General features: G+C 41.2%; 1 protein-coding gene across 1 annotated transcript in view; it reads left to right on the top strand.

Moving 5' to 3' along the window:
• Window positions 1-25,386, top strand: part of LOC144762518 (uncharacterized) — a 709,614-nt gene that overhangs the window by 46,014 nt on the left and 638,214 nt on the right. Inside the window, exons 10-11 of the mRNA XM_078647742.1 lie at window positions 16,624-16,754; window positions 19,300-19,500. Of these exons, the coding sequence (XP_078503868.1) occupies window positions 16,624-16,754; window positions 19,300-19,500 (332 nt within the window). The remainder of the gene's footprint in view (window positions 1-16,623; window positions 16,755-19,299; window positions 19,501-25,386) is intronic.

Genomic DNA, 25,386 nt, shown 5'->3' with positions numbered 1-25,386 from the left:
AAAAAAAAGAACGTAAAACACGATGATAAACTAACACCCAAAGTGCACCAGAGTTTGTAAATGATTATTAACCTGTTCCATTTGTCGGACGGCCATCACAGTGGGCATGTGCGGAGGACGGCCGTGGGCCGTCCAAAGCCCGCCCACCCATTATTTCGCCCGCACAGCGGCGGAATTCGCGCCGCATTCAACGGGTTAAAACAAACAGAGGCTGTTGAAAAAAAATGCATAGGACTCCCAGCCTTATTTAAGTACCATCTCTGTGTGCTGACCGAAGTTGAAATGTGGACTCTAAACAGCATTATCACCTTTGATGTATTTAGAAATACCTCGTATGATTTTGCGCACAGGGTTTTAATAGGGATGAAAAAAGTGGGGGGTCGGAGGGTGTCTCTAAAAGGGGCGAGGACTATATAATTAAGGGAGTGTCTTAAACACGTAAATGTACTTTTGTGATTTCTATAGTGTGCAACCCGTTTGATATTTTGGTGCCTCTGTGAGCTTTTTGTTATTGCATTCCATATTTATAACATAACAACTGACGACACGCCTAAAACCATCCAGAACTATCGGTTTTGTCAGTGGTTGTTACTTTGTATGATAAATGAATAACAACAATTATATTGTAAATAATTGCTGAAAATGCTTCAGTTCTCAAATTGTGTGACAGTGAACTTAATTTTTACTAAGGCTTGGGACAGTGGTCTTCTGTGTCGCAATCTCTCCTAGACATGTATGCCCTTTTTAGGTTGAGCTTTAGGAGTAGCGCGCATGAGCTGCTCCCTCTGCGAGGCATGCAGTAGTCCAGTATGGGAAGACAAGCTTCCCTCACTCTCCGCCCATATTTTTCATTGGCTTCTGTGTTTCTCCTTCCTAAATTCTGTCTTCTGATTGATAATGAGGCTTGTTAGTCCCGCCTTACTATGCCATGTCATCATTTGTATTCTTCCGAGGCTACTGACCACTTTAGTTCGAGTGTTACACAATTTTTTCCCGCTCCCCCTCCCACACTCCATTGTCCTTAATTTCTCGCACCCCTGCTGTCTGTCTTCTCGCCCCCCTGCCCTCACCCGCACTCCCGATTGCAATGCAATAGGTCTCGCGCAAATGCGAGTCTTATTGCATTGCAAATGCTTGTTCCCTACCCATTAGCGACAGCAACTTGAAACAAAAAACAAAAGCCACAGAAGCAGAAAACAAAAGTGTAGGGGCCGAAAGGCCCGTGACTGGAAGGGAGGGGCCTGGCTGCACAGGGCCCGCCGTCGCTGCTACTGCACAGGAGGAAGTGATGGGTTCCCGGGCCTGCTGCACACAACACCAGCGCCGCTGCTCATCTGCTAGTAGGTCCCTTGTTCCTGCCGGTGCCGTGTGGCCCCTCTGTAACGGCGCTTTATCTTTCATGTTTTGTTGGTAGTTTGTTTTGGCAGAGCCTGGGATGTACCTGGAGAAGGGGTCAGCCTTCGGTTTCGGCTTACAAGACCAATGTTTTGTATAAACTATCTAGGCATCATTTTATACGTTTATTTTCTCTCAGTCCGATTAGTAGGATTGTAATAATAGATAATGAGAAGTAAAGGATTGAGGCGATTTGTGCTGCATAGCTAAATACATATAAGGTCCCAAAGGCGAGACTGATTGCATTGCTAATGCTTGCTCTTCTCGTAGTTTGCAGTTGCAATGGCTTCTGCAGACCTAGCCATGCACAAGAAATGACAAGGAGGGCTCTAATCAAAATATGTGTTGGGACAGAGCATGATGAAGCCTGACTCACAACTGTGCTGAAGGGAGCAGACGATTGAGCTGTATGATTGACCATATAAATAACATTGGATAAGCAAGCATTGGCAAAGCCAATAGGTCATGCCTATGACATATAGATGTCATGTGCCAATGTTTTTCGCCATGCTGTGCAGCATTGCAGCATGGTTGCGAAAAACAGTGATGATGCAGCAGCTCCCTCATTTTGTTTAAACCCATGTGTGCACCTTCAAAAGAGCACAGGCTTTTTTCTTTTTATTTACTGGTCCGGGTGGAACGGTAAATTAAAAGAAAGTAGCACAACAGTGCCTTGTTTTAGAAAATAAAAATAAAACAATGGAGCAGTTTGCAGGAGTGGGTTGGAGAGGGGTGGGAACATATAGAGGGAGAAGCAACAAAGGCATGAGAGACTAACATGAAGTGGGGAGAAAGGCACACAAGGGAGGCAGCTGGAAAACACATGCATCCTACTGGGATGCTTAAAGAAACAAGTAAGTCCATAAAAAGGAGCACAGGAAGCAAATAAGCTACCTAATCAAAGAGATGGTAAAGAGGCTATGCTGCAAGGGAGGGATAAACACAAGATGGACAAGCTGAAACAAGGAAAGCCATCCAGTAGAAAGTGAACAAATAAGAATGACACTCAAAAAAATCAATGGGAGAAAAAGGGGAGGCGCCTGTTTATTTTCTTGGTAAACCCAAAATATCCCTTTTGCAACTAGACTGTTTGTGCTGTCTGGTAGACTTGACTCAAAGATAATTCATAGTTCCATTTCCTGAAATATCAAAAATCTTATTATAAACTCGTACTATCAAAAAAAGATAGGGGTAATCTCCAAGCTGTTCGTTGGAAATAGATCATGTGGACAGGCAACCAATAAACTGGCTGAGTGAAATGGCCTTCAGGAACCCATCATGCTACCACTCCATTAACCCTGACACGTCTCAACATGGATACCATACGTTTTAATTTAATAGTACCAAAGCATCTCAAAAGGACTGATGCACAAATCTGCACATATGCGACAATAGTAGTACTTCTCAGCAGACTTGACAGTATCAGCACTCCCCTACATGAGTGAACACACTTTCAGAAGGATAATACCAGCACTTATCTTGAAGACAGCCATGCCTATAATGGGACAGTTACCGCACTGCTGTGTATTCAATTTGAAAGTACTAACAGGTTTTTGTTGCTCCTAAACGTCCTGTAGTAAATCACACATAATTGGAGTAAGACGCTTTGTGAAACGGACCCTTAATGAACAAGCAGTTACACCGCCCACATCCCTTTTTAGCTCTTTGAATCAAGCCAACTCAAGTCTTTAAATGTGGCAAATCTTTGAACATTATGTGTCACAATGTAATGTATGAAAGAAGACTTGTTTTCATTTTATGTAGCCCTCTTTTTGAAAGTGGTCTGCATTCGTTCAGTCTTGGTAACACTTCCACATTAATAAAATCAGTCTCGAAGAACAATGACATTTGTGCCAGTGGATACCCCTGTCTCTAGACCTTTTCTTGCCAATGGCCACCAGATTACAGACTGGGACAACGTTGCATTCTTACATGTCTGTGGTTCAATCAGGTGTGGATGGAGACAACTGGTTTTGCTCAATGGCTGCGGCTGCCTGACCCTATCTAGGGTCTCTTATCTCAATCCAACCCAACAGCCCACTATCAGCTATCAGAATAGATACTGCTGCTGCAGCAAGAGTAGCTTCTATCTATTCTCCTCGTGTTTCTGTGACGTCGGCCCTGGCTACAGCATGGGCGTCTCCTCCGTTTAAGCGGAAGAGCGTCGCCCCACAAACAAAAGTGCCAGGCCAGAGCTGAAAAATAAAATGAAAATAAAGTTTATTTCTTACCATTTAATTTTTTTAGCAACGACCCGTCGCGAACTGAGCGTCAGGACAGGTTTGGGCCATTGCTGCTGAGTAACAGCAGGGAGCTTTGTGCTCTTGAATTTAAAATGTGCATGTCTCTTTTTGAGATGGCCAGCCAGGCTTGCACATTTTAAACCTCTCTAACCCAGTTGTCTTTAGACAACTGGGTTAGAGAAAGCCAAGCATAGGCTGCTCCCTCCGATCCTAGCACTGTTCTCATGCTGCATGAGTCAGGAGCTTGCCTGCTGCCTGCCTCGAGGAGAAAAGGATTGAGGAGGACATTGTGCACGAGAAAAGCTACTTTTTTTTAAAATGATGGTGCCCCTTGCCACACCACCCTCGGGACATGCTAGCCGCCACTGGGCTCCTGTGCTCTGCCTGGCACTCCTGGTTTTATTGTGCTTTGCCTGGTGTAATTTTGGACACTGCAAAACTATTGGAATGATGTTCCTTGGCATTCAGGCCCAGTCTCAGCTTCACAACTATCATGGATCATACAGTAGATAGACTCAGTCTGCTCTTGTGAAACTGAGACAAGGAACTATACTCCGCCAAATCAAAACTTTTGGATCCTGCCTGTAGTCAAAAGTGCAGAGGGGAGCAGGATGATAGAAATAAGTGTGAGTATGCCTATGGGCGTAGGAAGCGTGGAGGACGCAGGGGATATATCCCCCCAGAATTTTGAGTGGGGGGGGACACTGGACGAGGTTGAGGGGGCAAGGGGACAACAGAATTTCCCCTCTCACTTCTGTCATTGGCAGAGTGATTAGGGCACCTATGATGGCACTACACTTGATCTGTGACCTGCCTCCGTCACAGACAGGGCAGGGCGAGTGCTAGTCATTGGCAGTGTGGGCAGCTGCCCAGGGCCTCACGTTCACCTTATTTGCATGGAGCCATGCTCCTTTTTTGTCCCTCCCCTATCCATTCACTATTTGACAGCGAGGTGTGACTCAGCCTCACAACTTGCAACCCACACTTCAAAAGGATTTTCTGGGTAGCTGGGGGTGACAATTATTCAGGTTGCACAGAATGACAGGGCCTGGGTGGAGGACAGAGTAGCCACGCTGTGTTTCCTGCTCATGCGGGTGCCTCATTTGTTGTCATGGTCACTTTCACGGAAAGGCCTAATTGAGACCCACTCCCCTGGGCCTCACAGCACTCACAATGCCTGCGAGGTCCAAGAGAGAGGGCCCCCCTGCACTGGGCGTCCCGGCACTATAGTTATACCATGGCTGTTAGATCAAAGAGAGGGGCCTTCAACTCTGCTTCACAGTCACAGAATTGTGCTGCATGAATGATCCAGGAGAGTTGTGAACTCCCCTGGGCCTCTCAGCACTGAAACAGGGCTGCCACACGGAGGGAGGATGGCCCCCCCTTATGGAGGTACAGAGTCACAGAATGGCTGGAATGCCCAAGAAAATTCATAGACTGGCGACTTCCCATTGCAGATGGCACTACTACTGCCAAGAGAGGTAGGTAAGCCAGCAAATTAAGAAGGAGAACCAAACCTAGGGTCTAGCTTGGCTCTAAGAGCCAATGCAGTAGGCGGGTCATGAATATGTAATCCATGCAAAACCATCATGTAAAGATACAACAGAGTCTCTTTAAGTTTCTAAAAAGTGTATTTCTTTTACATGTGGGAAGAGTTTCAACTTGGTACACCAGAAAAACATTTATAAGAAGTGATAGTTTTGTTAACATGCACTTAGAAACATTAATGCCCTGGCGACAATGCTACTAGTGAAATAAGAGGAAAGTCACTCATCATGTACACCATATATTTGGCATGGATTTTTATTTTAAAGGAAGCAACATTACAGTGTATCCAATCAAAACAGAAAGATCTTGTACAGCGCACATCCCGAGCTTACTAATTTCAAGGTGCTAGCATGTAATAATGAAGAAAGAGGAGGCACATTGAAATAAAATATGTGCCTAGGATCACACACTTTGTTCAGGGGAGAAAGCCAGAATTGATGCAAGGTATTCTGGTTTTAGATTGTGCAATAGAGTCACAAGATGGCTATCTCTTTTTTACCTGAAAGATTATTGCTTTGTATTTAGTCTTTTCCCACAAGGTTAGACCATAGGAGGCACACATAAGCCATGACATCTCAGCTTGTTTTGGGCTTGAGGATCCAAGAAGGATCTCGAGCTGAGCCAGAGCTGGGTTTCTCTCTTGAGTCTTTAGTGGCTTGTCCACCTCTACCATTGGTCTATGAATATGTGATATCAGTTCATAAGCCTACAGCTTTCTACTTCAGTAGGCAGCACTACTGCCCTGTGCATAATGTCTCATGAGTAGATAGTGCTGTAGCCAGTGGCAGATCCTCTGCTAAGGCTGAGGAGCGTCGCCCCACTGCTCATTGAGCAGTGCAAAAAAAAAAAATGATCATAATATTATGTTATCATTTTATTTTCCACTGCCAACTCGGAGCCAGGTTAGGGCGGGGCGGGCTGGCCAGAGCAGGGGGAGGAGTGGTTTGCACTCTCCAAGCACTTTGCATGTTCCCCACCAGGCTGTAATGCACAACATGGTGAGAAACAGGCACAGGCTTCCAGTACCTCTCTGAATTCGGAACCATGGTGCTCAGACCAATCCCAAAGCTGCTGTAATGCAGCTTCGTAATTAGATGGGAGAGTCTGGGAGCCAGGGCACTGCCGAGAGAAGAGGACGGAGGAGAGGCGGTGGCATTTCCAGGTAAGTTTATTTTATTTTTCACCTCACCACGCCCATTGCTAGGCAGCCGCTACTTGCTGGAGCTTACCTGGACTGCAGCACAACTACTCCAGGCATAGGACCCTTAAGTTCAGCATGTTGAAGCTTGCAAGTCAGACTGCAGCATTACTTCCATGTTCAGGCTTTTTGTAAATAGGGATGCAAACAGGCTTACAACTACACGAAGCTGCAGTTTCAGACTGTAGCTATGTTGCCCTGTGAAGGTGAGTATTAATTTCCATGACACTATAGCTTCCCAATATAACCTTCACAAAGGTTGATATGGTTCCACTATTCTGCACTCCTAATATACATTCAATCTAGTCCTTATGTCACAATTGCGACTTTCAGCCAGTCCTGTGTATTCTCCTACAGAACTAAGATGATGGAAATGGTAACACTTGGTTTTGTTAGTTTAAAGCCACCCTCGTGACGTGGCAAGTTTAAAGCTGTGGTACAGCATTATTGCCATTTGAAGAGATGCCAATTGTCTGTGATGCGAATGACCTTCTTTGTTGTGTTGCACAACCAGATAATGCACAGTAACAGAGAGTTGAAGTCTTATATAGCAACTTCAGGAAGGTCATATTGTTCACAGAAAGGTCAGACAATAAATGAAAGAAGGCTATCCAATGATAAGAATAAGTAGTGGGCTAAGCTAATGCTTTGAAATATGGACATCATTGGTTTGAACCTCAGTGTGGATAACTCAGCCTTTCAACTTTCCCAAGTTGATGAGTACCACTGAGTAGGATGATGGCACACAATATTTTAGCACCTAGAGACAGCTTGGTTAGTGGCACATGCAATGTTATAATCATTTTTGATGTGTGATGTTCCAAACCTGGATAGAAATATGATGGTCCTTTTTGCAGGAGCGCCAACTGTAAACCAAGTTACCCCATTACCAAGTCTGTACCATTAATGGCCTGACAATGTTCCCAATTTAAAACATAATTTTCCCACTTAGGCCTTTTGTGATTGTGTTTGTATTCACAAAAAGTGCAAGTGATTAAATCACAGTATTGTAACAACATTTGAAACTTGAATAGACCAAATGGACCCACTGCACCAGTTGGCACCCCACCACCTTTACAAATCCTAGGCCTGCTAGGGCATCTTCTTGAAACACTCAATAAAACTTGTGCCAAGTGCTTTAGCACCACATACCCTCTGCGCTGTCTCTTTGTGGTTGTCCGAGACATCTGTGGGTCTTCTTGAATTAGGGTTACTCAAGTGGGCTTTCAAGGAAAAACTATGCTTTTATAGATGTGTATAAATTAGATTTTCAGCAGAGTGACTTTACGTTTTTAAAGCTTCAAGTGGACCAGAATCATAGATGAGTTCATCAGCCAGTCCTGGCTCCTTAGCCAGCAGCCCTTTGTATTCTGGGACTTGTAAATTTACGATTTCTACTATAGACATGGACTTTGAAATCCAGGCGTGTAAAGTACTAGAATTCACTTGTGAACAACATGAGGCCAGTATGAATACTTCTGGAATGAATGTTGGGGTGCAAATTCAGTTGTAAATTCTGCACACACTGGTGAGGCCTCGTCTGCAGTATTGGGCCCAGTCATGAAGGTCACTTCTTTAAAAAAAAAGCAAAATTATCAATGAGCCAGTCAGGGACATATTCATACACCTTCTTTCAGTGGGACAAAGACGTGCAAGAATGAATAAAAGAATGAGGAATCAGGCCTTCCCCATCCACACACTCAGGATCTGTGCTGACATCCATGTATGCATCATGACCACCTCAAGGATGCTCTAAGTTAGGAAGGAGCTGAATATGCATGTTCTTAAATAACACTACATCACAACACAGGAAAGAGTCCATCTCCCATCGCAGAACCCAGGATCTCCCACCCAGATTCACTTTCTGGTTGGAGCTCTGCCTTTGATCCTGTACAGCACTCTGCTGTCTTTGAACTATGTGTGCTTGTTACAAATACCGTTAATGCGACTATGAGGGCACAGGGTTCAAGTGACAAGTTCTGCCTGTGGAGGCTCCCTATTCTTGCATAGTCCGGGGGAGGCTATATATGGAGAGGCATGAATGAGAAACAGCCGACCTGTACACAGTGCAGTTGACAAGCGTTCTTTAGTAGTGGAACCCTCTGACAATTACTGACAAGAGACTGGTAGCTGTTGATCGTCTGAAGCATAGTAATGTAAGTACTCCAGAAGAAGTAACAAGGATAGGAGAAGGTAAATATAAATGAACTCAGGTTAATGCCAGAGTCAGTTGTGGTGAGTAAGCACAGTTAACTTGGGAGACTGTTTAGGGTAGAAAGGGGGCAGGGACTCTGAGACGAGGTTGACCCTGTTGCCCTTAATTCTGGTAATTTGTAATGTTTTTGTGCTATGCCATGGGATAGGGAGAAGGCTGGGGACCTTGCATCTTGCAGTAGGACAGAAAAGGGTGTATCTACTCTTTAGGCCAGGAGATAAAATGTCAAAGGGCCAGACTAGCCACTCCATTATGGGCTGCAAGTTAAGGATGTTTAATATAAGCTGATGGCTGAAGGTGGGGCCCAACTGCATTCTTTTTTAGAGTGGTACATGTTTTAAACTATCAGACTGTAAAACAGAACAAGAAGGAGAAAAGCATCAAGGAGTGGGCAGAAGGAGGAAGGGAAATCTGGAAAACAGTGATAAGTGAAAAAGCAAAAATGAGAAAAAAGTGCAGGAGTGAGATAACGTGGAGGAAGAGTATGTTGGTGGATGAAAGAGCCAAGAGCTGAAATCAAGAGTAGACAGCCTTGGTATTCAACAACCTCGGCATTCGCCAATGATGCATGTGAGCTTCTCCTCAAAGTTGTCCATGTCCCCACCCTCAGATATTTTGTGTCTCCTACGCCCCTGAGTATACCAGATTTATTTAGACCACAGCAATACTATATCGTCCTTTTTCAGTTAAATTCTTAACCTGCTTCATAACTGATAATTACGGGTGTCTATATTTTTAAGGGTGTGAGGTGCTAATTGTAAGCTTACTGCTAATAACAAAATGAGTGGGATGTGAAAGACTATTTAAACATGAAGATTAGCATGAAGAGTATATATATATATATATATAATTCAAGCCTCCTTCTACCTTTTATCCAGTGATGCCAAAGGATAATATTGATGCTTTTTGCGATAAAGTGGTGGAGGATTTGAAAGGACTACAATATAACATCACGCGTAGGAACAAAAGAATCAAATATATGGAAAGACAATACTATAAATTGATGAAGAAGTTAAGGAGTGATTCTAACCTAATAATCAATAATGCGGATAAGGGGGGGCAATACTGTCATCTGGCCCGCAATCTTTATATGGCTGAAGCAGAGAAACATTTGAATGACACCGCTTGCTATAAAAAGGGTAGCTTCAATGACATTAAGTGTCTCAAAGACAAGACTCATGAAGAACTAAATCAATAGATGCGATTGGGATTACTGAGCAAACAAGAGCATGCTTTTTTGAAGAATGATTTTACAGTTATACCCTTCTTTTATTTGATCCCCAAAATTCATAAACAAGTATTTCCTGTTCCTGGGCGACCTATCATCTCTGCCCAGGGGAGCTTATTGGAATCTATTTCCAGATATGTGGACCAATTCCTGCATGAATTCGTGGAAGACCTGCCATCCTTTATTAAAGACACTGGCCACTTCCTCTCTAAAATCAATGATATCAATTGGGAAGATGATTATGTACTTATTGCTTTAGACATTAATTCTCTTTACACTAGTATTTCTCATGTGGATGGTCTTAATGCAGTTAAGTACTATTTGAGGAAACGTAGTATTTCTTATAGCCAACATAGTACTATGTTATTGAGTATGCTAGAATTCTGTCTAAATAACAATTACTTCCTGTATAACAAGGAGGTTTATCAACAGTTGAGAGGAGTGGCTATGGGGGCATGCTTCTCCCCCACCTATGCATGTTTACATGTAGGGTGGTGGGAGGAGCATGTGCTCAAGGGTACACTCGCTGATCTCTTTCCTAATTGTGTTTTGCATTTCTGGCGCTTCATTGACGACATCTGCATGATATGGAGGGGTTCCGTTGAATCAGCCACTGAATTTGTCAATAAGATTAATGACAACCATCTCAATTTACGTTTCACCTCTCAGATTAGTACCAATCTAATTCAATTCCTTGATGTGGAAATTTACATCTCTGAAGGAAGGCTGCACACCCGTCTGAATAGAAAATCTACAGCGGGCAATGCGATTTTGCACGCTAGCAGTTCGCATCCTAACCATCTGATTAGAAGCATCCCTTATGGGGAGTTTCTCAGGATGAGGAGGATTTGCAGCAGAGCGACTGATCTTGAGAGGTGTCAGAATGAGGCTTTTGTAAGATTCTGCGCTCGGGGGTATGATACCTCTTTGTTGCAAGAAGCAAGAGACAGGGCAAATCAGTTCGATAGAGACAATTATCTTGCCTCAGTTAATGTAGGCGTCACCTCTAGACCATTGAATACTGAGGGAGAGGCTGTGTGCAATAACATCAGTTTAATTACGACTTTTAATGGTGAGGAGAGGAAGGTGAGAGGCATATTAAAAAAGCATTGGCCACTTTTGAAGACTGATATCAGCTTAGCCCCCCTTATACCGGATGAGCCATCGCTTGTTTTCAGAAGAGCACCGTCCATGAGAGACGTTTTGGTCAAATCCAGCCTGGAGGTAGTAATTAAACCTCATCGGATTTCAAAAAAATTTGTCTTTTTTAAGTGCATCTCTTGCAGAGCTTGCAAGTTTGGTGTGAACACCAGTGAGTACCACTCTGAATTTGACTCTAACCCTATTAAGATCAGAGAGCACTTCACCTGCCGTACTGATTTTGCGGTGTATGTGCTCCAATGTACCTGCGGGCTCAGGTACGTTGGTAGCACCAAATTACAGGCCTTTAACCGCATCTTGCAACACCTGAGAGCTGTAGTTAATTCGGATGTGAATTATCCTGTCGCACAACACTTCGAATTGGTCCACAATAAGAACCTAAATGACCTGAAATACTTCATTATTGATGCTGTACCCAAAAACATCAGGGGGGATAACAGGGAGAAAGCCCTAAGGCAACTGGAAAGTAAATACATCTTACTCCTAGACACCAGGATCCCTAATGGATTAAACACAGGGGAAGATCTTCATTGTTTTTTATAAATTGTGTAGATTAATAGCTATATAGAGTCTTACCCTTGTGAACATCATTTTTCAGCTGGATTGCTATTCAGATGTAGATTGCACTAGTGTCTCATCTTATCCGGTTGGTTTGGTTAATGCTAACCAAATTATTAGACGCATAGGGCTCCAGGGACCCCCCCCACAGGGTGTTTTTCATTTTATTTTGAGGCTTTTTCCTTTGGCAGTCTCTCCTTTAAAACAACGAGCATTGGGTCCGGTATGGCGGGGTAATTGGTATATATTCGCCTTTACCTACAGTTTTTCTCTTATTGAAATTGGGCACTATGCCATAATGTTTCTTTGTCTCAAATACATACTGATTCGTACTAGTTTTCAGAAATTAATGTGTGTCCTGACAAATATGCTTTGAACGTGGGTGGCATGTAACTTTTCATAAATAGAGGTTTGAAAAACGTGCAATCACCAACGCACTCCCTTACATATATGAATTTAATTCCCACTGGTTTTCAGGTTAACTGATTTTACACATTGCACAACTGAGCACTTTAATATGTTAAGCACTTGCACTTTTCCGGATTGTTGAACTAATTCAGCTTTTGACTAGCATTTTGTATATGGATGAAGTAAAATGACATGCATAACGTTTTTTGGATGGATTAGGTAGGGGACAGAACAGGTATATTCAAAATAAGAATTGTTATTCCCGAGTGATGAATATTTTTAGACATTTTGTAAAATATTTGTGTATATATTGAATTCACCTGGTCCATACCTATGTATGTAAATAATGGATGTTGTTCTCATAGTATATCTTTTATGTCTATGCACTGCTGACGCTTTTACAATCGGGATTCTCACAGTATATAAGTGCACTTATTGGTTCCTATGGTCACGTGATCAAGGCTACCGTGACGTAGCCGAAACGCGTCATGCTGGTGACAGAGGAGCAATAAACCACCCTTTGAAGTTATCTTGAGCGCTGTTTTGTGGTCTGTACCTACGTTTGCTGAATTGGTGTCCAGAGCCGATTAGTAGGAGTGTGGAACGGATATATATATATATATATATATATATATATATATATCTCCACACGCCGGTTCCAGGTTTCCCGACTCCTGAGCGCTCAGTGTGGGTGCGTGCCCTACGGCGGAGCCTCGCCGTTAAATATTTCTCACTCCTCCGTAACCACGAAAGTCGTGAGCAAGGTGCTAGGAGCACTGAAACGCGTAGATCGTTTGTTTGTTTTCATGCTAAAACAGATCTAAATAAATGTAATTGTGGAAAATCAGAGCGAGTGCGCCCATTACTTTCGTGGTTACGGAGGAGTGAGAAATATATATATATATATATATATATATATATATATATATATATCTCACTTCTGAATCCTGCTCCTCGGCCCAAGATCGCCAAAGTTCCCCACAGGTACAGACCAAAAAATGCGCAAAACAGTTCTCAAGAAGGTGGTTTATTGTCCCATCGTCTCCAGCATAACACGTTTCGGCTACGTCACGGTAGCCTTGATTACATGACAATTGGAACCAATAGTGATGTTTATATACATAGTGCAATCAGGGGCTGGGGTTAAAATGCATAGATATAGAGAACAGATTTCACGGAGCAATTAAAAAATGATCTAGAAAGAATATGGCGGTACAAATACATTTAAAAATATGTACAATACTGTATAATTTGTTATAAATAACCCATTAATTGTAAATGTGTTTGTATTGTCTGTACATTCAATAAACTTTTTGTCAATTCATAATCGTCAATATACATCATAATTTATCAATGCCACACAGATGTGCTTATTACTGATTCACAGTGTAACCTACACTTTACTCAATTCTAAATCCGGCCCCGAACCCAACTAAAGTGCTAGTGTAAAAATACGACATATGTGCAAATCAGTGCAAAATGTGCAAAATCTCAATAAACTAGGATGGTCAGATATAAAATTACACCATATCCTTTACCAAGTTAAAAAATAGAATCTTATTAAATGGGCGCTAAGATGGGCAACCATGTTAAAGACAAAACCTTCATACGAGTATACTGGTTCTATAATCAAATCATGTCCCATAATATCATTGGGCATCATGAAAACTCTATTCAGTATTGCAGCGAAGGCTAATATATGTTGTGATTCATAACATTAAATTTTAGATTCATACTGGAGAAATGTATATAATCGATGATCAGTATAATACTCAGATCTAGACCAGTGCTGGAATAAAAATACCAAAACATATGTAAATCTCAAGGGATGTAATTTTTTAAATGGAAAAAACTATCGACTCATTACCATAATGTTCGAGAGGTCACTAGTAGTGCATATATAAATAAAGCGATACAGGAGTGTACGTATCTATAATGGCAACTGAAAACATGTATTGTCATCAGATACTGAATTATTGCCAAGTGTTTATAAAAAACAGTACAGATCTTCCCCCGTATTCAATCCTCTCGGGATCCTGGTGTCAAGCAGCAAGATGTATTTACTTTCCAATTGTCTTAATAGTCTCTCCCTGTTGCCTCCCCTGATGTTTTTTGGTACAGCATCAATGATAAAGTATTTTAAATCATTGAGATTTTTCTTGTGCACTAGCTCAAAGTGGCGAGCCACCGGGTAGTTGGCGTCTGAGTTCACTCAGGTGTTGGAGGATACGGTTGAAGGCCTGTAACTTTGTGCTCCCAATATACTTTAATCCGCACGTGCATTGGAGCACGTACACCGCAAAATCTGTGCGGCAAGTATAAAGTTCTTTGATTTGTATAGGCTTAGAATCAAATGTAGAGTAAAATTCATTCGTATTCATGGCAAATTGGCATGCTTTGCACGATATGCACTTGTGAAAGCCAGATTTACTCGAGAACCAATTCTTTTTAGATATTACTTCAGGACTGGTTTTTACCAGAGCATTCCTCATTGAGGGTGCCTTTCTGAAGGTGATTGATGGCTCTTCTGGTAACATGGGGGACAAAGTAATGTCGGTTTTAAGCAAGGGCCAGTGTTTTTTCAATATCCCTCTCACTTTCCTCTCCTCTGTGCTGAATGTGGTGATGAGACTAATTCTATCTTCTATTCTGTCGGGCTGCTGATTGTTAGTGCATCTCCCCACAGTGAGGCATTCCTCTCTGCTAGAACTATTAGCTCGATCTTTGGACTTATGTAATTCACTCCTACAATAGCCACGGGCAAGAAATCTATTAAATGCCTCATTTTGGCAGCTCTCCAAATCCTGCTCTGTACTACAGATTCTTCGCATTATATATATATATATGTATATATACATATATATATATATATATATATATATATATATGTATATATATATATATGTGTATACATGTATTACACTGTGGCGGTTTACCTGGAAACCTGCAACTGTTGCGGTTTTCCTTTGAATTTCTGTGAATTCCAAAAAGTCATAATTTTGGACCCATGTGAAGTAATAAACCAGTGGATGTAAATTTATGAATATGAATTTCTTTATGAATAGGTCTTAATGTACGGCAGCTTAAAAAAGTTAATTTTGAATTATTTTACATATAAACTGGTAATCATAGTTCCAAAGATAACCCAAGGGCACAAAGTAGTGAAAAACATAATTGATTCTTTGTCATGGTAATGGCAATTTTTAATATAATCTTTTCCAGCTTTTTGTCGGTCTTTCTCTTTTCTCACTTTTTTCCGACAATAATTATAGACGATAAACACTGGTATATTAAAAAATAACCATAATGGTAGATTTGATCTCCCCTTAATGGATCAATCCTGTAATGGGCAAATACCAACTCATTGTGTGTCACTGGGTATTCATTTTTTCTTTTGATGTCTATTTCTGTATCCGATCATTTCTGGACACTGTCTCTCTGCATGAGATCCTTGCCCATATTCATGAGTATGAGTATTTCTTTTGTTTATATTTGGGTAGGTTACTGCTCATATGTGGATGTAATGCAAACCATTATGGGCATGCTGATGCAGAACACTCTTGAGGCTGTTGGGGTTGGTCCTGTTTCTAGTTTACTTATACGTCTGTTCCTCTTCACAGTGGGTCTCCTGAAGAAGACTCTTTCTCCCTAGGATCATAAACTCAACCCAACTAAGTTTGGGCATCTAGGCCTTCTTCTTTTCTTCACTCTCACCCTCCATGCACACCAATAGGATATAAATTATGTTTCCTTTTGGCACCACTAAGTGCAATTGTTTTTTTAGTGAACATGTAATCAATCTTTTACTAATATCCTTCTAATTTCCATGTATTGCAGGGTGAATCTCTTACCCCAATTATTGGTATAAGTAAACTGAACTCACATTCTCGGTTGAATCATTAGATGAGTATTTCTTTAATTAGCGTACAGCATTTCTGTTCTGCAGATTAATTTCCTATGTATATATATATGTAGCCCTTAAGAAATGTATAAAACATTGTTTCCTGACTGCCTAGTTCTGTAGGACAGATCAGTACATCACCACCTGTATGCATTAAAGACACTTTCTTCGGCACTCCTATGTGTGATGACCAAGTGGAACCCTAGTATGCATTTAACTGCTATGAACTCCAATTAGTTCTACCATTCCTTTTACTATTGTTTTCCTCCAGCCAACTTTCCGCACTCATGATTCCTCTGATTGACACTCTTAGCCACACAGGTTGTGATGTGAGCAAGGAGCACTTTAGGACTTAACACCGTTGTCTGCTCTCTTATGCAGGTAGTTGGTTGCTTTGTCAGAATCTATTGCTGTATTTGTTATTAGTGTTATGGTGACTTTATATAGATTGGAGCTGAGTTGTTGTGTCTTCAGAGGCAATGTTGCTGAAGGTCATTATTCTTTGCCATCATTTTGCCTCCTAGTTTCTACTGAAAACACACCACATGTGTACTTCTGCAGGGCCTCCACATAATAGAAAATTCATGCTAAGTCCTCGTGCATGATAGAGCAAAGCAAGTCCATTACATTGCCATAGCAGCCCATCTGGTGCACTATGCCAACTTTGTGAGAAGTAATTTCAGAGAAGACAATAGAATTAAGCTGTTGTTTATATGTATTATATTTCTTGGTTCATAATACTTGAACTTTCTGCTGTCTTTTTAACAGACCTCAGTGCAGGCAGAAGTGTTTCCGGTGACATGGACATCTCAGCTTGGGCACATGCTAATGTGGACCGGTTTGCTGTGCTGCTTGACTTGTGGACATGTGAGGTCACGCTTTTAGAAAATAAACAGCAGGTAAGGAGAATTCAATTCATTATCTGGAAGCTAAGCTGCGTGGTTAAAGTTAGTTCACAATCTCGGATTCTGTTTTCCTACCTATGGTGGATTCCATTGCAGGTATTACTGTTTTTGGGACCATCGAGCGTTCATGTTAATAGTTTATTAATTGTTTTATGCATTCCCTCCTACCTCTTCTGAAGAAACAAGCTGAAGCTTCTGCTTTTCGGTCCCCACTATTCATCTGCTCTCTAATTTCCTGTGTGTGCCAGGAAGTCAGTCTTTGTATTACACTTTATCATAATCCTTTCCTTTTCACCACTGTTTTGGATTGATCTTTCGGTCTTATATTTTCAAGAGAGTTTACTCATTGTTTTTGATCTACTGACTATGGAAGTGGGCGAGACACTGAAAGCCCGAGCCAGGCTTCAGCCAGATAGATGCCCGACTGTAGATCAGCTCGAGGTCATCTTAGAACCTTGAGCGCTGAGTGAGCCGAGCTTTCATGTGGCTTCTGTCTGCCTTCCACACTCTAACCTCATGCACCAAGAAGTAAAGACAAGCCAGTAAAATTTGATGTAAACAGCAAAGACAAGATATATCCATTTAGTGGCTGAATTCCACAAAGTGAAACCAGAAAACCTGGAATCAATCTTGGCTTCCCCCCCATAACCATCCTGCTTCCTTTTTCTACATTATCTCATTTAAGAGATACTTAAAATATGTGAGCTGTACAAACACCCTCTTGTGTTTGATTTAATAGACAAATATATTGCTTCATGTATAATAAGATTCTAGGTTGCATATACAGTTCATATGACAACTGACTTGCCTCTTAGTTCACTAATTATATTGTGGTCAGGACAGAGGGAGGGGATGGGCACTAATGTTTCTAAGTGTATGTTTAAAACTTTTAATAAGTATCCTTCGATGCAGGGATATAATCTGATACAATGAGGTGAAAGAAATACCCTTTTTTGAGTGTTGAAAAAAGTTTCTCTTATTTGTTGCATGAATTACATGTTAAATATTTTGAAGGCTCGGCTCATGCATGGCCTCTTAGAGCAATGCCAAACCCTTGGCTAAGCTTTTTATTTCCATGTACATTTTTAGCTCGACCACCACTAATTCAGTGAGGTATCTCGTTGGGTTCTTCGGTGCACTGGCTGAGACTGACTGTGAACTAGCAGATGAGTTAGACTCTTGGGCATACTCACTCTTCTGTCTGTATGCTGGACTGATTGGATATTTCAATTCTATATATTAGTGTTTCATCTACTAGTTCTGTTTTCTATATACATATTGTTTTTAGAACATTAGTTCCTTTTGTGTTACCGTACAGATGCCTTGGTTATGTTTTTATGACCAGGTTTTTTTTATTTTATTTAATGCTAATGGACGATGTATACCTTTAATAATCAATTATTTGTTCCCCTTATTTTTTATTCTGCTTTCATCTTGCTAGTCAACATGGCTTGATGTTGATATTTTTTCCTGTTTTCGCATTGTCTATTTGCCTAACTTGCTGGTTTAATCTGATTTACTGTTGCTGATCTATGTAAAGCTTTCTGGCATTCTCATGCCTTGTCTGAACTACACAAAACCGCTCGGCTATAGTATGTTATGTCGATTTGTATAGTTCACTCATCATCCAAGAGGGTATCCACTCTCTTTTTTAAGTATGTGGTCACCAAGGTGGTTAGACAAAGAGCCAAGTCTTCAACTTCTTGAGGAACTCGACAAGTCAGCAGGAGGCTCTGATGTGTTGAGGGAGGTCGTTCCATGTCTTGTGTGTGATTTAGGAGAATGAGCGACCTCCTGTTTTGCTTTTGGGGATGCGGGGAGTGTGTTTAAGTGAAGTAGAGCTTAGGTGTCTGGTGGACTCGTGAAAGTAAATGCGACTATATTTTGGTCCTGTGTTGTGTAGGGCTTTGAATGTGAGCATAAGAAGTTTCTATTGGCTGAGATTGTGAATAGGGAGCCAGTGAAGCTTCCTGAGGTGCGGTGTGATGTGGATGTGGCATGGCGTGGGAGGTCAAGTATGAGTCTTGCGTCAGCATTCTGGATGGTCTAGAGTCTGTGTAGGAGTTGTTTGGCAATTCCGGCATAGAGAGTGTTATGGTAGTCCACTCTGCTGCTGCTGATCACTTGCAAGACAGTCAAGTGTCCACCCAGATTGCATATTGTAGAGCACAACTCACCAACATCAACTCACCAACAGCAACTCAACAATCAAAGATAGTAGTACCCTGAAGATCACACATAGAAGCCCATAGTGCTCAGAGATGCCACTCTATAAGGTTTAGGGTTCCTGAACCAGTTTTCTGCAACTTCATATAGTCTGCAGTGTATTTGTGTGGTCTAGAACGGAGAGCAGCCTATAGTATTGCACATGAAGGTGCAGATGTCCCCGGACCAATTATGGTATCTTCAACTTTGGGTTTATTACTTTCTGTTCCCTGACAAATGATGGGTGAGCATTGTTCTATGCTGTGGTGTGGCTAAAAATTAGAGCGTGTCTTTGAGAACATGCATAACGTCTATTCTTTCCTTTTCTCACTAGCTACTTGATTGTTATTATGAAGCTTACCAACACGCTCTTGATCCTGAAGAAAGGTTTGCATTGTCCCAAGTTATAAGTGACATCATCTACCGCCGACCAAGGTTTGACTTCAGCCACAGATATTTTGTGCAGGCCTACAAAGACGAATTTGTCTGCTTAAGGCTTCACCTGCAGCTGGTAAAAGAAATATTGAACAAACAGGTGTGAAGAATGACTGTTTTGAGTCGTCTATGCTTACTGATCTCACAAAAGGCACACAGTTGCATGTTCTCCCCACCACTACTTCCTTCCAACACAAAATACGACATTACTTTACAACTACTATTACTCAGCTTGCAAAGTTACTGCAACTGTACCTCATATTGAATCCTTAGATATCTGATTTTTTTCAATTTTTCTGATAATTCGAGTTTTTAAGTGTGTTAAAAAGGCAAAATACAAGAACGTGTCTTGTTCTGAAAGTTACATTTTATTTTGCCTAAATGAGCATGCACTGTTTTACAGAGTACCATCATAAGTATAGGGTTTTTAATTTTTTTCCTAAGCCACATTCAGATGTTCAAAGGAGAGATCAAGCTGTATTGACTATCCAGCGAGTTAATACTTTATTTTTACATAGTTAATAGTGCACGTGAAGGTGTAGGATTTTCAGGTGGATATGGTGTAAAAGAAGTGGGGGAGAATGGTAAGTCAATGACGATGGTTATAGAAAGTACTCACCGTTGTAGCACATAGAAGCCACAGGGTGAATTGAAAAAGAAATTGGGCCATGTTTCAACTTTAAACAAGCATTGGCATAGCCAATAGGTCTTGCCTTTGGGACCTTATAAGTGTTTAGTCAGAGATATTGGCAATATTTTTAAGGTATGTTGGAGAGCAATGTAGCTGCTGTACGAGAAGCACATATTGGCAAGCACAATAATGAGGAGCCTGGAGACAAGCACACCAGCAAAAGAGCATCACAGAGTGCGACTAAGAGGAGAAGAGCAGTACACAAGAGAGATATCTGGAAAACAAATGCACTTTTGTAGAGTATTCAAAAGAAAAAAATGAAAAAGTAATGCTTCAAAAATGAGCAGTGGAAGGACATAAGTAATGCGTCCATGCTCAAAGGGTGGGACAAACACATGAAGAGGAGGGAAAACTATGACAACTGACCAATAAGAAACAAGAAAATGAGTGGTATTGAAACCAACCAATGGCAAGCAACAAGCAGCCTCTAAGCCCACTGTTCATAAATAAAATATCTGCATGAGACATAAAAATGAAATTCCGACTAAAACCTTACATCGCAACTGTAGTGTTGTAATAACCCAATAGTGATAATAGCACATATTTAGCAAAACCCTATATAGGTAATGTACATGCAGAAAGGTAGAGTCACTGGCAAGTACAGCATTGGCTACTGAAAATGTAGAAACTAAAGCTAGGTTATGAAGTTAAATAAAGGAATCGAGAGCAGAATTACGTGGTATCAGTGGTAATTGTTGTCAAGTACAAACTATAAACCGAGATAAGCATCTTTCATCATGACCACGAAGAAGTTAGCCAGAATGTGTGCATAAGCAACATTAGCATTGTTAGTAACAAGACTCAGGGATTTAGTTATGAGAATCTCAGAGTCACTGAGCACAGCTGAGCTGCTCGACAAGTATTCTGAATATTTACTCTGATGTATGCAGGGCAGGGGAGAGGATTAAATAGCCTCAAGTGACTTGTGGCCCAAACGTGTTTGAGTTTATGACAAAAGGAGTGGACTGCCTGCTACTGAAAAACAAGAACGATAGAAGAGGGGATGCCAGACAGTAAAAGTAAAGACGTGAGGCACAGTACATAGAACAAAATATAAAAAAGAAGCAGATTAATGCACAGAGAATTAAGACACAGAGCTTAGTAGAGGAAGAACGTCATGAGAGAAAATACATAGAAAGAAAGGGGGAAAAAGAAGATTGCCAAAAGATAAATAGCAGACAAATACACAGACAAACAAAGGCAAATGGGATACAGAAAAGTGGAAAAGTTGGACATCCAGAACATATATTTTAAAAGTGATTGGCTTTGCTAATCGGCTGGGTGTGGAAAAAAGGATGGGAGGAAGAGAGGGTGAGTGCGAGTTAACAGGATGTTTCAAAACAAGTCCTGGCTTCGGTTCAAAATCCTGTGATTCTGTACAAGTCACGTAATGTAAGTAAGCTAGTTCTCGCAAAATAAAAATAGCAACTTCAGGCAATGCAAGAGTCTGTTCCCGTATTTAGAATTCTCCTCATAAGTGCGGCAGATGCTTTGCGTCTTTTGATGCGCAGTGTAGTGTTTCGCGCTGCACTCTCTCCGCTTGCTATGTTACATGAAGAAGTATGTTGGTTTGCAATAGCAAGTGCTCCCTGTTTCCTTATGGTACAAGCTTCTCAAGAAGCAGCAAGAATTATTTGTCACCTAGTCTCACCTTAAGCGTTAAAGTCCTGTACTTCGGGTTCTGCCTTTTGGTCATCCCAGGCTGCTGCACGGGTGGAGGGGCCGGTATCTGATATGTTCGGGACACTCCAGTAACACAACTTCCAAAACCCCTAGCTACCCACCCACTAACTACTCCTGCTGGAGTGAATGTGGCAGCGGAGTCGCAATTTAACAAGGGCTGGATGGAAACAAAGCGGCAATTTTCAAGGGGCAAATTACGTTATGACGAAACTTTATATATTCTCAAATTCTTTTACTAAATGTTATTTTCAAAAAAATAATACACATTGTTTGTACTAAACAAATCATATTACTTTTTACAGTTGTTAAACTGTATTAACGTGCTTTTAAGCTCGAGAAATTAATAATGAAGTAAACCCTCATGCTGTATGGAAATTATAGTTTCAATTTTCATAGTGAATATAATTATAAACAAGAATAAAGTGCCCGATGCATGGCTACAGAAGCATTCAGTAAAAAAGGCTTCCTGTTGTTAAAGCTACGCTTTAATCCAAAATGGTGATGAGATGGTGACGTTGATAGAAGCTTCGTAAGGGGGAACCAAAGGAAAGAGAGCAAGAAAGAGACGCAAGAAGCAGGCTTGTCGTTAAAAGGCACGCGGCCTCCAAATTAAAATAATGAAACCTGCGTTGTTGAAATGAAAGCGTGCTTGTAGTTAAAAGGTGCGCGGCCTCCAAATTAAAATAATAAAACCTGCAATGGTGAAAATTAAAGGGGATGTGTAGTTAAAAAGCGGACGGCGCGACGAGGAATGCAGCTGCACCCTGCGCACCGCTGCTCGCTCCCGAGACCCAAACGCCATGGGAGTGAACATTTGAAGAAGAGGTGGGACATGCACCCGCCTTTGGCCATTTGTGTGCTTTCATTATTGAAAGCCATACACAAAGGCCAATCAAATGTGTGGGCGGAGCCACACCCACATGGAGAAGTTTGGAGTGCTCACAAGAAGCCTCCCATAGAGTAGCGCATGCGCGCTGTGCTAGGCTAGACCTAAAACTAGACTGGAAAGATGATAACAGTGCTTAATTTGTAAAAGAATAAGTGTTGGGTACCAAAGTTTTGCTCAGGAGCCCGCGGCAAAGGATAGTGAATGTCAGCGTGCCGAATAGAAAGGATACATAGTCTTGATTCCTCCTCTTGCTTCTTTCATCCACAACAATCACATTCTATCCTTTTATCTGACTCTTTCAAGTTCTTTCTTTGTCACTTTTTTACGTCTTTCTTTTACTCCTTCTTTAAAACTTGTGTGTATTTCTCTCTTGCTCTGGCTTACAGTCTAATAAGGAAAAGAAAGTGCTGGTCCCCAAAAGTGTGTGCCACTGAAGAGGAACGTAGAAAAGATAAGACGAGGTGCTAAAGTCAATATTTGATAATAAAGGGATAAATGTATAAACTAAAGAAGCACAAAATCATAGTAGTTGGGTAATAGTAAGTCAAAGTGTTGGTGAATGAACACCTTACCAAATACATGCCCCTTTTTCAATTAGGTATCTAGAAGCATCAGTCCGATTAATATCATTATCGAATTCCTTTAATATTTCACTCATCTATAACAACAGAAGTTTAGTAAATGCTAAAAAGGCATGATAATATTAATTTACAGGTTTGTGTGTGAGTTGAGATTCTCTACAGGACATATAATTGCACGTTAATATTACAGTGTTGAAGATCGCGATTGAGTGTTCATAAATAAAACAACTGAATAAACTCTGTGCTTTATTTCCTCTACCCTAAAACATACAGTGCGATGTTCCAGAACTTGAGAACTAACAAAAAGAGCAGCCAGGCTAACACTTTATCCGCTGTTGCACACGTAGAAACGAAGGGGGTAATCACAAATCTGTAATATTAGGTCTAGATCGTTGAAACCATTAGAACCATCAGTAAGATAATATCAAAGTAATTTCCATAGCTTATTTTTATGATTAAATAACTTAGGAAGGGCATGTACAAACATACAAGGTTTGAGTCACAAAGGGTCAAGTGTGATAGCCAGAAATCTGCTCTGATGCGCTTAATACTCTGTTGGGAGCACATTTTCCACTTTTAGTGAGTCACAAATGAAACTAAGATTATTCCAGAATATCTGTGACATTTGCATTTTTTAAAGTACTCTAATTTGTTAATTTTATGCATTTGAAATTCCACATGTGTAAATGAAACACAAATGTTCATCAGCACACAGCATGATTGTTTTTCCTCCATGGTAATGATATTTTTATCCAGGGAGAACCCCATTTCTTTACATCAACTTTGAATGTGGAGTATTTGCTCTTCACTGCCAGCCTGATAAAACACTTACTCCGGCACATGCAGGAGCAATTTTGCCTCGATTTTAGAGGTGGGAAGTTACTTGCAAGAAAATTATGAGGTAAATAGTGTTCACCTTCTTTTACAAAATGCCCCTTGCACCCCAAACCAGCAAATACCGCTATTCCTACAAACTACTGGAAATCTTGACTATTCCATTACACTTTACAAATGTGAAAATAAATAAGTCCCTAATTGCAACTCACTTTGATTGGACGCTATCACTATAATGGTGCAGTGGCAGCTCCTCCGTTATGTCGGAGCTGTGTCGTCCTCCCGCCAGCCTCAAAACTGTCAAATAAAACAATACAAAAACAGGTTAATTATCATTTTTCTTTTCAGGTTCTCAGAGCCGGTGATTCTTGGGGGCAGGGCAATCGCGGTAACAGTGCAGTCACGAGAGGGAGTGTTGGGCACTGCACTCAGTGCATGCACATGTCAGTTTGGCCGGACATCTCAGGATGGCCAAACCGACATGCTCACTGAGTTCTCTCCAACCCATCTGTGTTGCTGGGTTGCAGACAGCAAGCACAAGCTCCCAGTCTCTCTGGGCGTGCAAATTTGCGGCACTCAGACCTATTGTGATGCTGCTTTCAAGCATGAGATCAGTGTCAGGATTGGCTGCAGGGTACACTGGGAGCCTGTGTGCTGCAGTGAGAACAAGGAAGGAACAGAAGAGTGTAAGTTCTTTTTTCCCTATTTAAAATATTTCTTTTTATTTGTTGTCATTTCTCCCCAACTCACTGTCGTCCAGCGTCAATCCCCACCCCCGCCTCGCCACTTCGCCCACAGACCAGCCGCTACTTTGGTGGCCTGCTAGGGTTAGCAGAGCCATAATGTCTGTGATCACTTTTTAATAAAGTAAACATTTCTTTTAAATTCAGTCCGTTTTCCTTTAAGGAAATGGGGCTGTAATAAAAAAAAGTTTCCATTTTTCAAAAGTTTGTTTGAGAGTTGTTAGTGGTTTCCGGGACCATTGCATATTCCCCACCAAACTTTTTTAAATTCACAAAGCGAGGGACCCCTTCCCTTTTGTGAACAGTTTATCACTCTAACTTGGAAGTCGCAAATGTTTCATTGTTTTGTGTCTGAATTTTAGTCGCAAAACATTTATACTTCACATTCAGATTTGGTATTTGTAAGGGATGCCCAAAATACGCCCCTTCCAAATAACAAATTTGTACCCATTCACAATGTTTTGCAGACACCCATTCGGAGTGTTTGTGACCAAAAACATTGTTGGTACGTCTGACCTTGTAAGTGAGCTGTGTTTTCTTAACTTAATGTATTTAGTAACCCAGT

Source organism: Lissotriton helveticus, chromosome 6 (assembly GCF_964261635.1).
Source record: "Lissotriton helveticus chromosome 6, aLisHel1.1, whole genome shotgun sequence".
Classification (NCBI taxonomy): domain Eukaryota; kingdom Metazoa; phylum Chordata; class Amphibia; order Caudata; family Salamandridae; genus Lissotriton; species Lissotriton helveticus.
The sequence above is the reverse complement of the archived record's forward strand: the minus strand, read 5'-3'. Positions and strand labels throughout refer to the sequence as shown.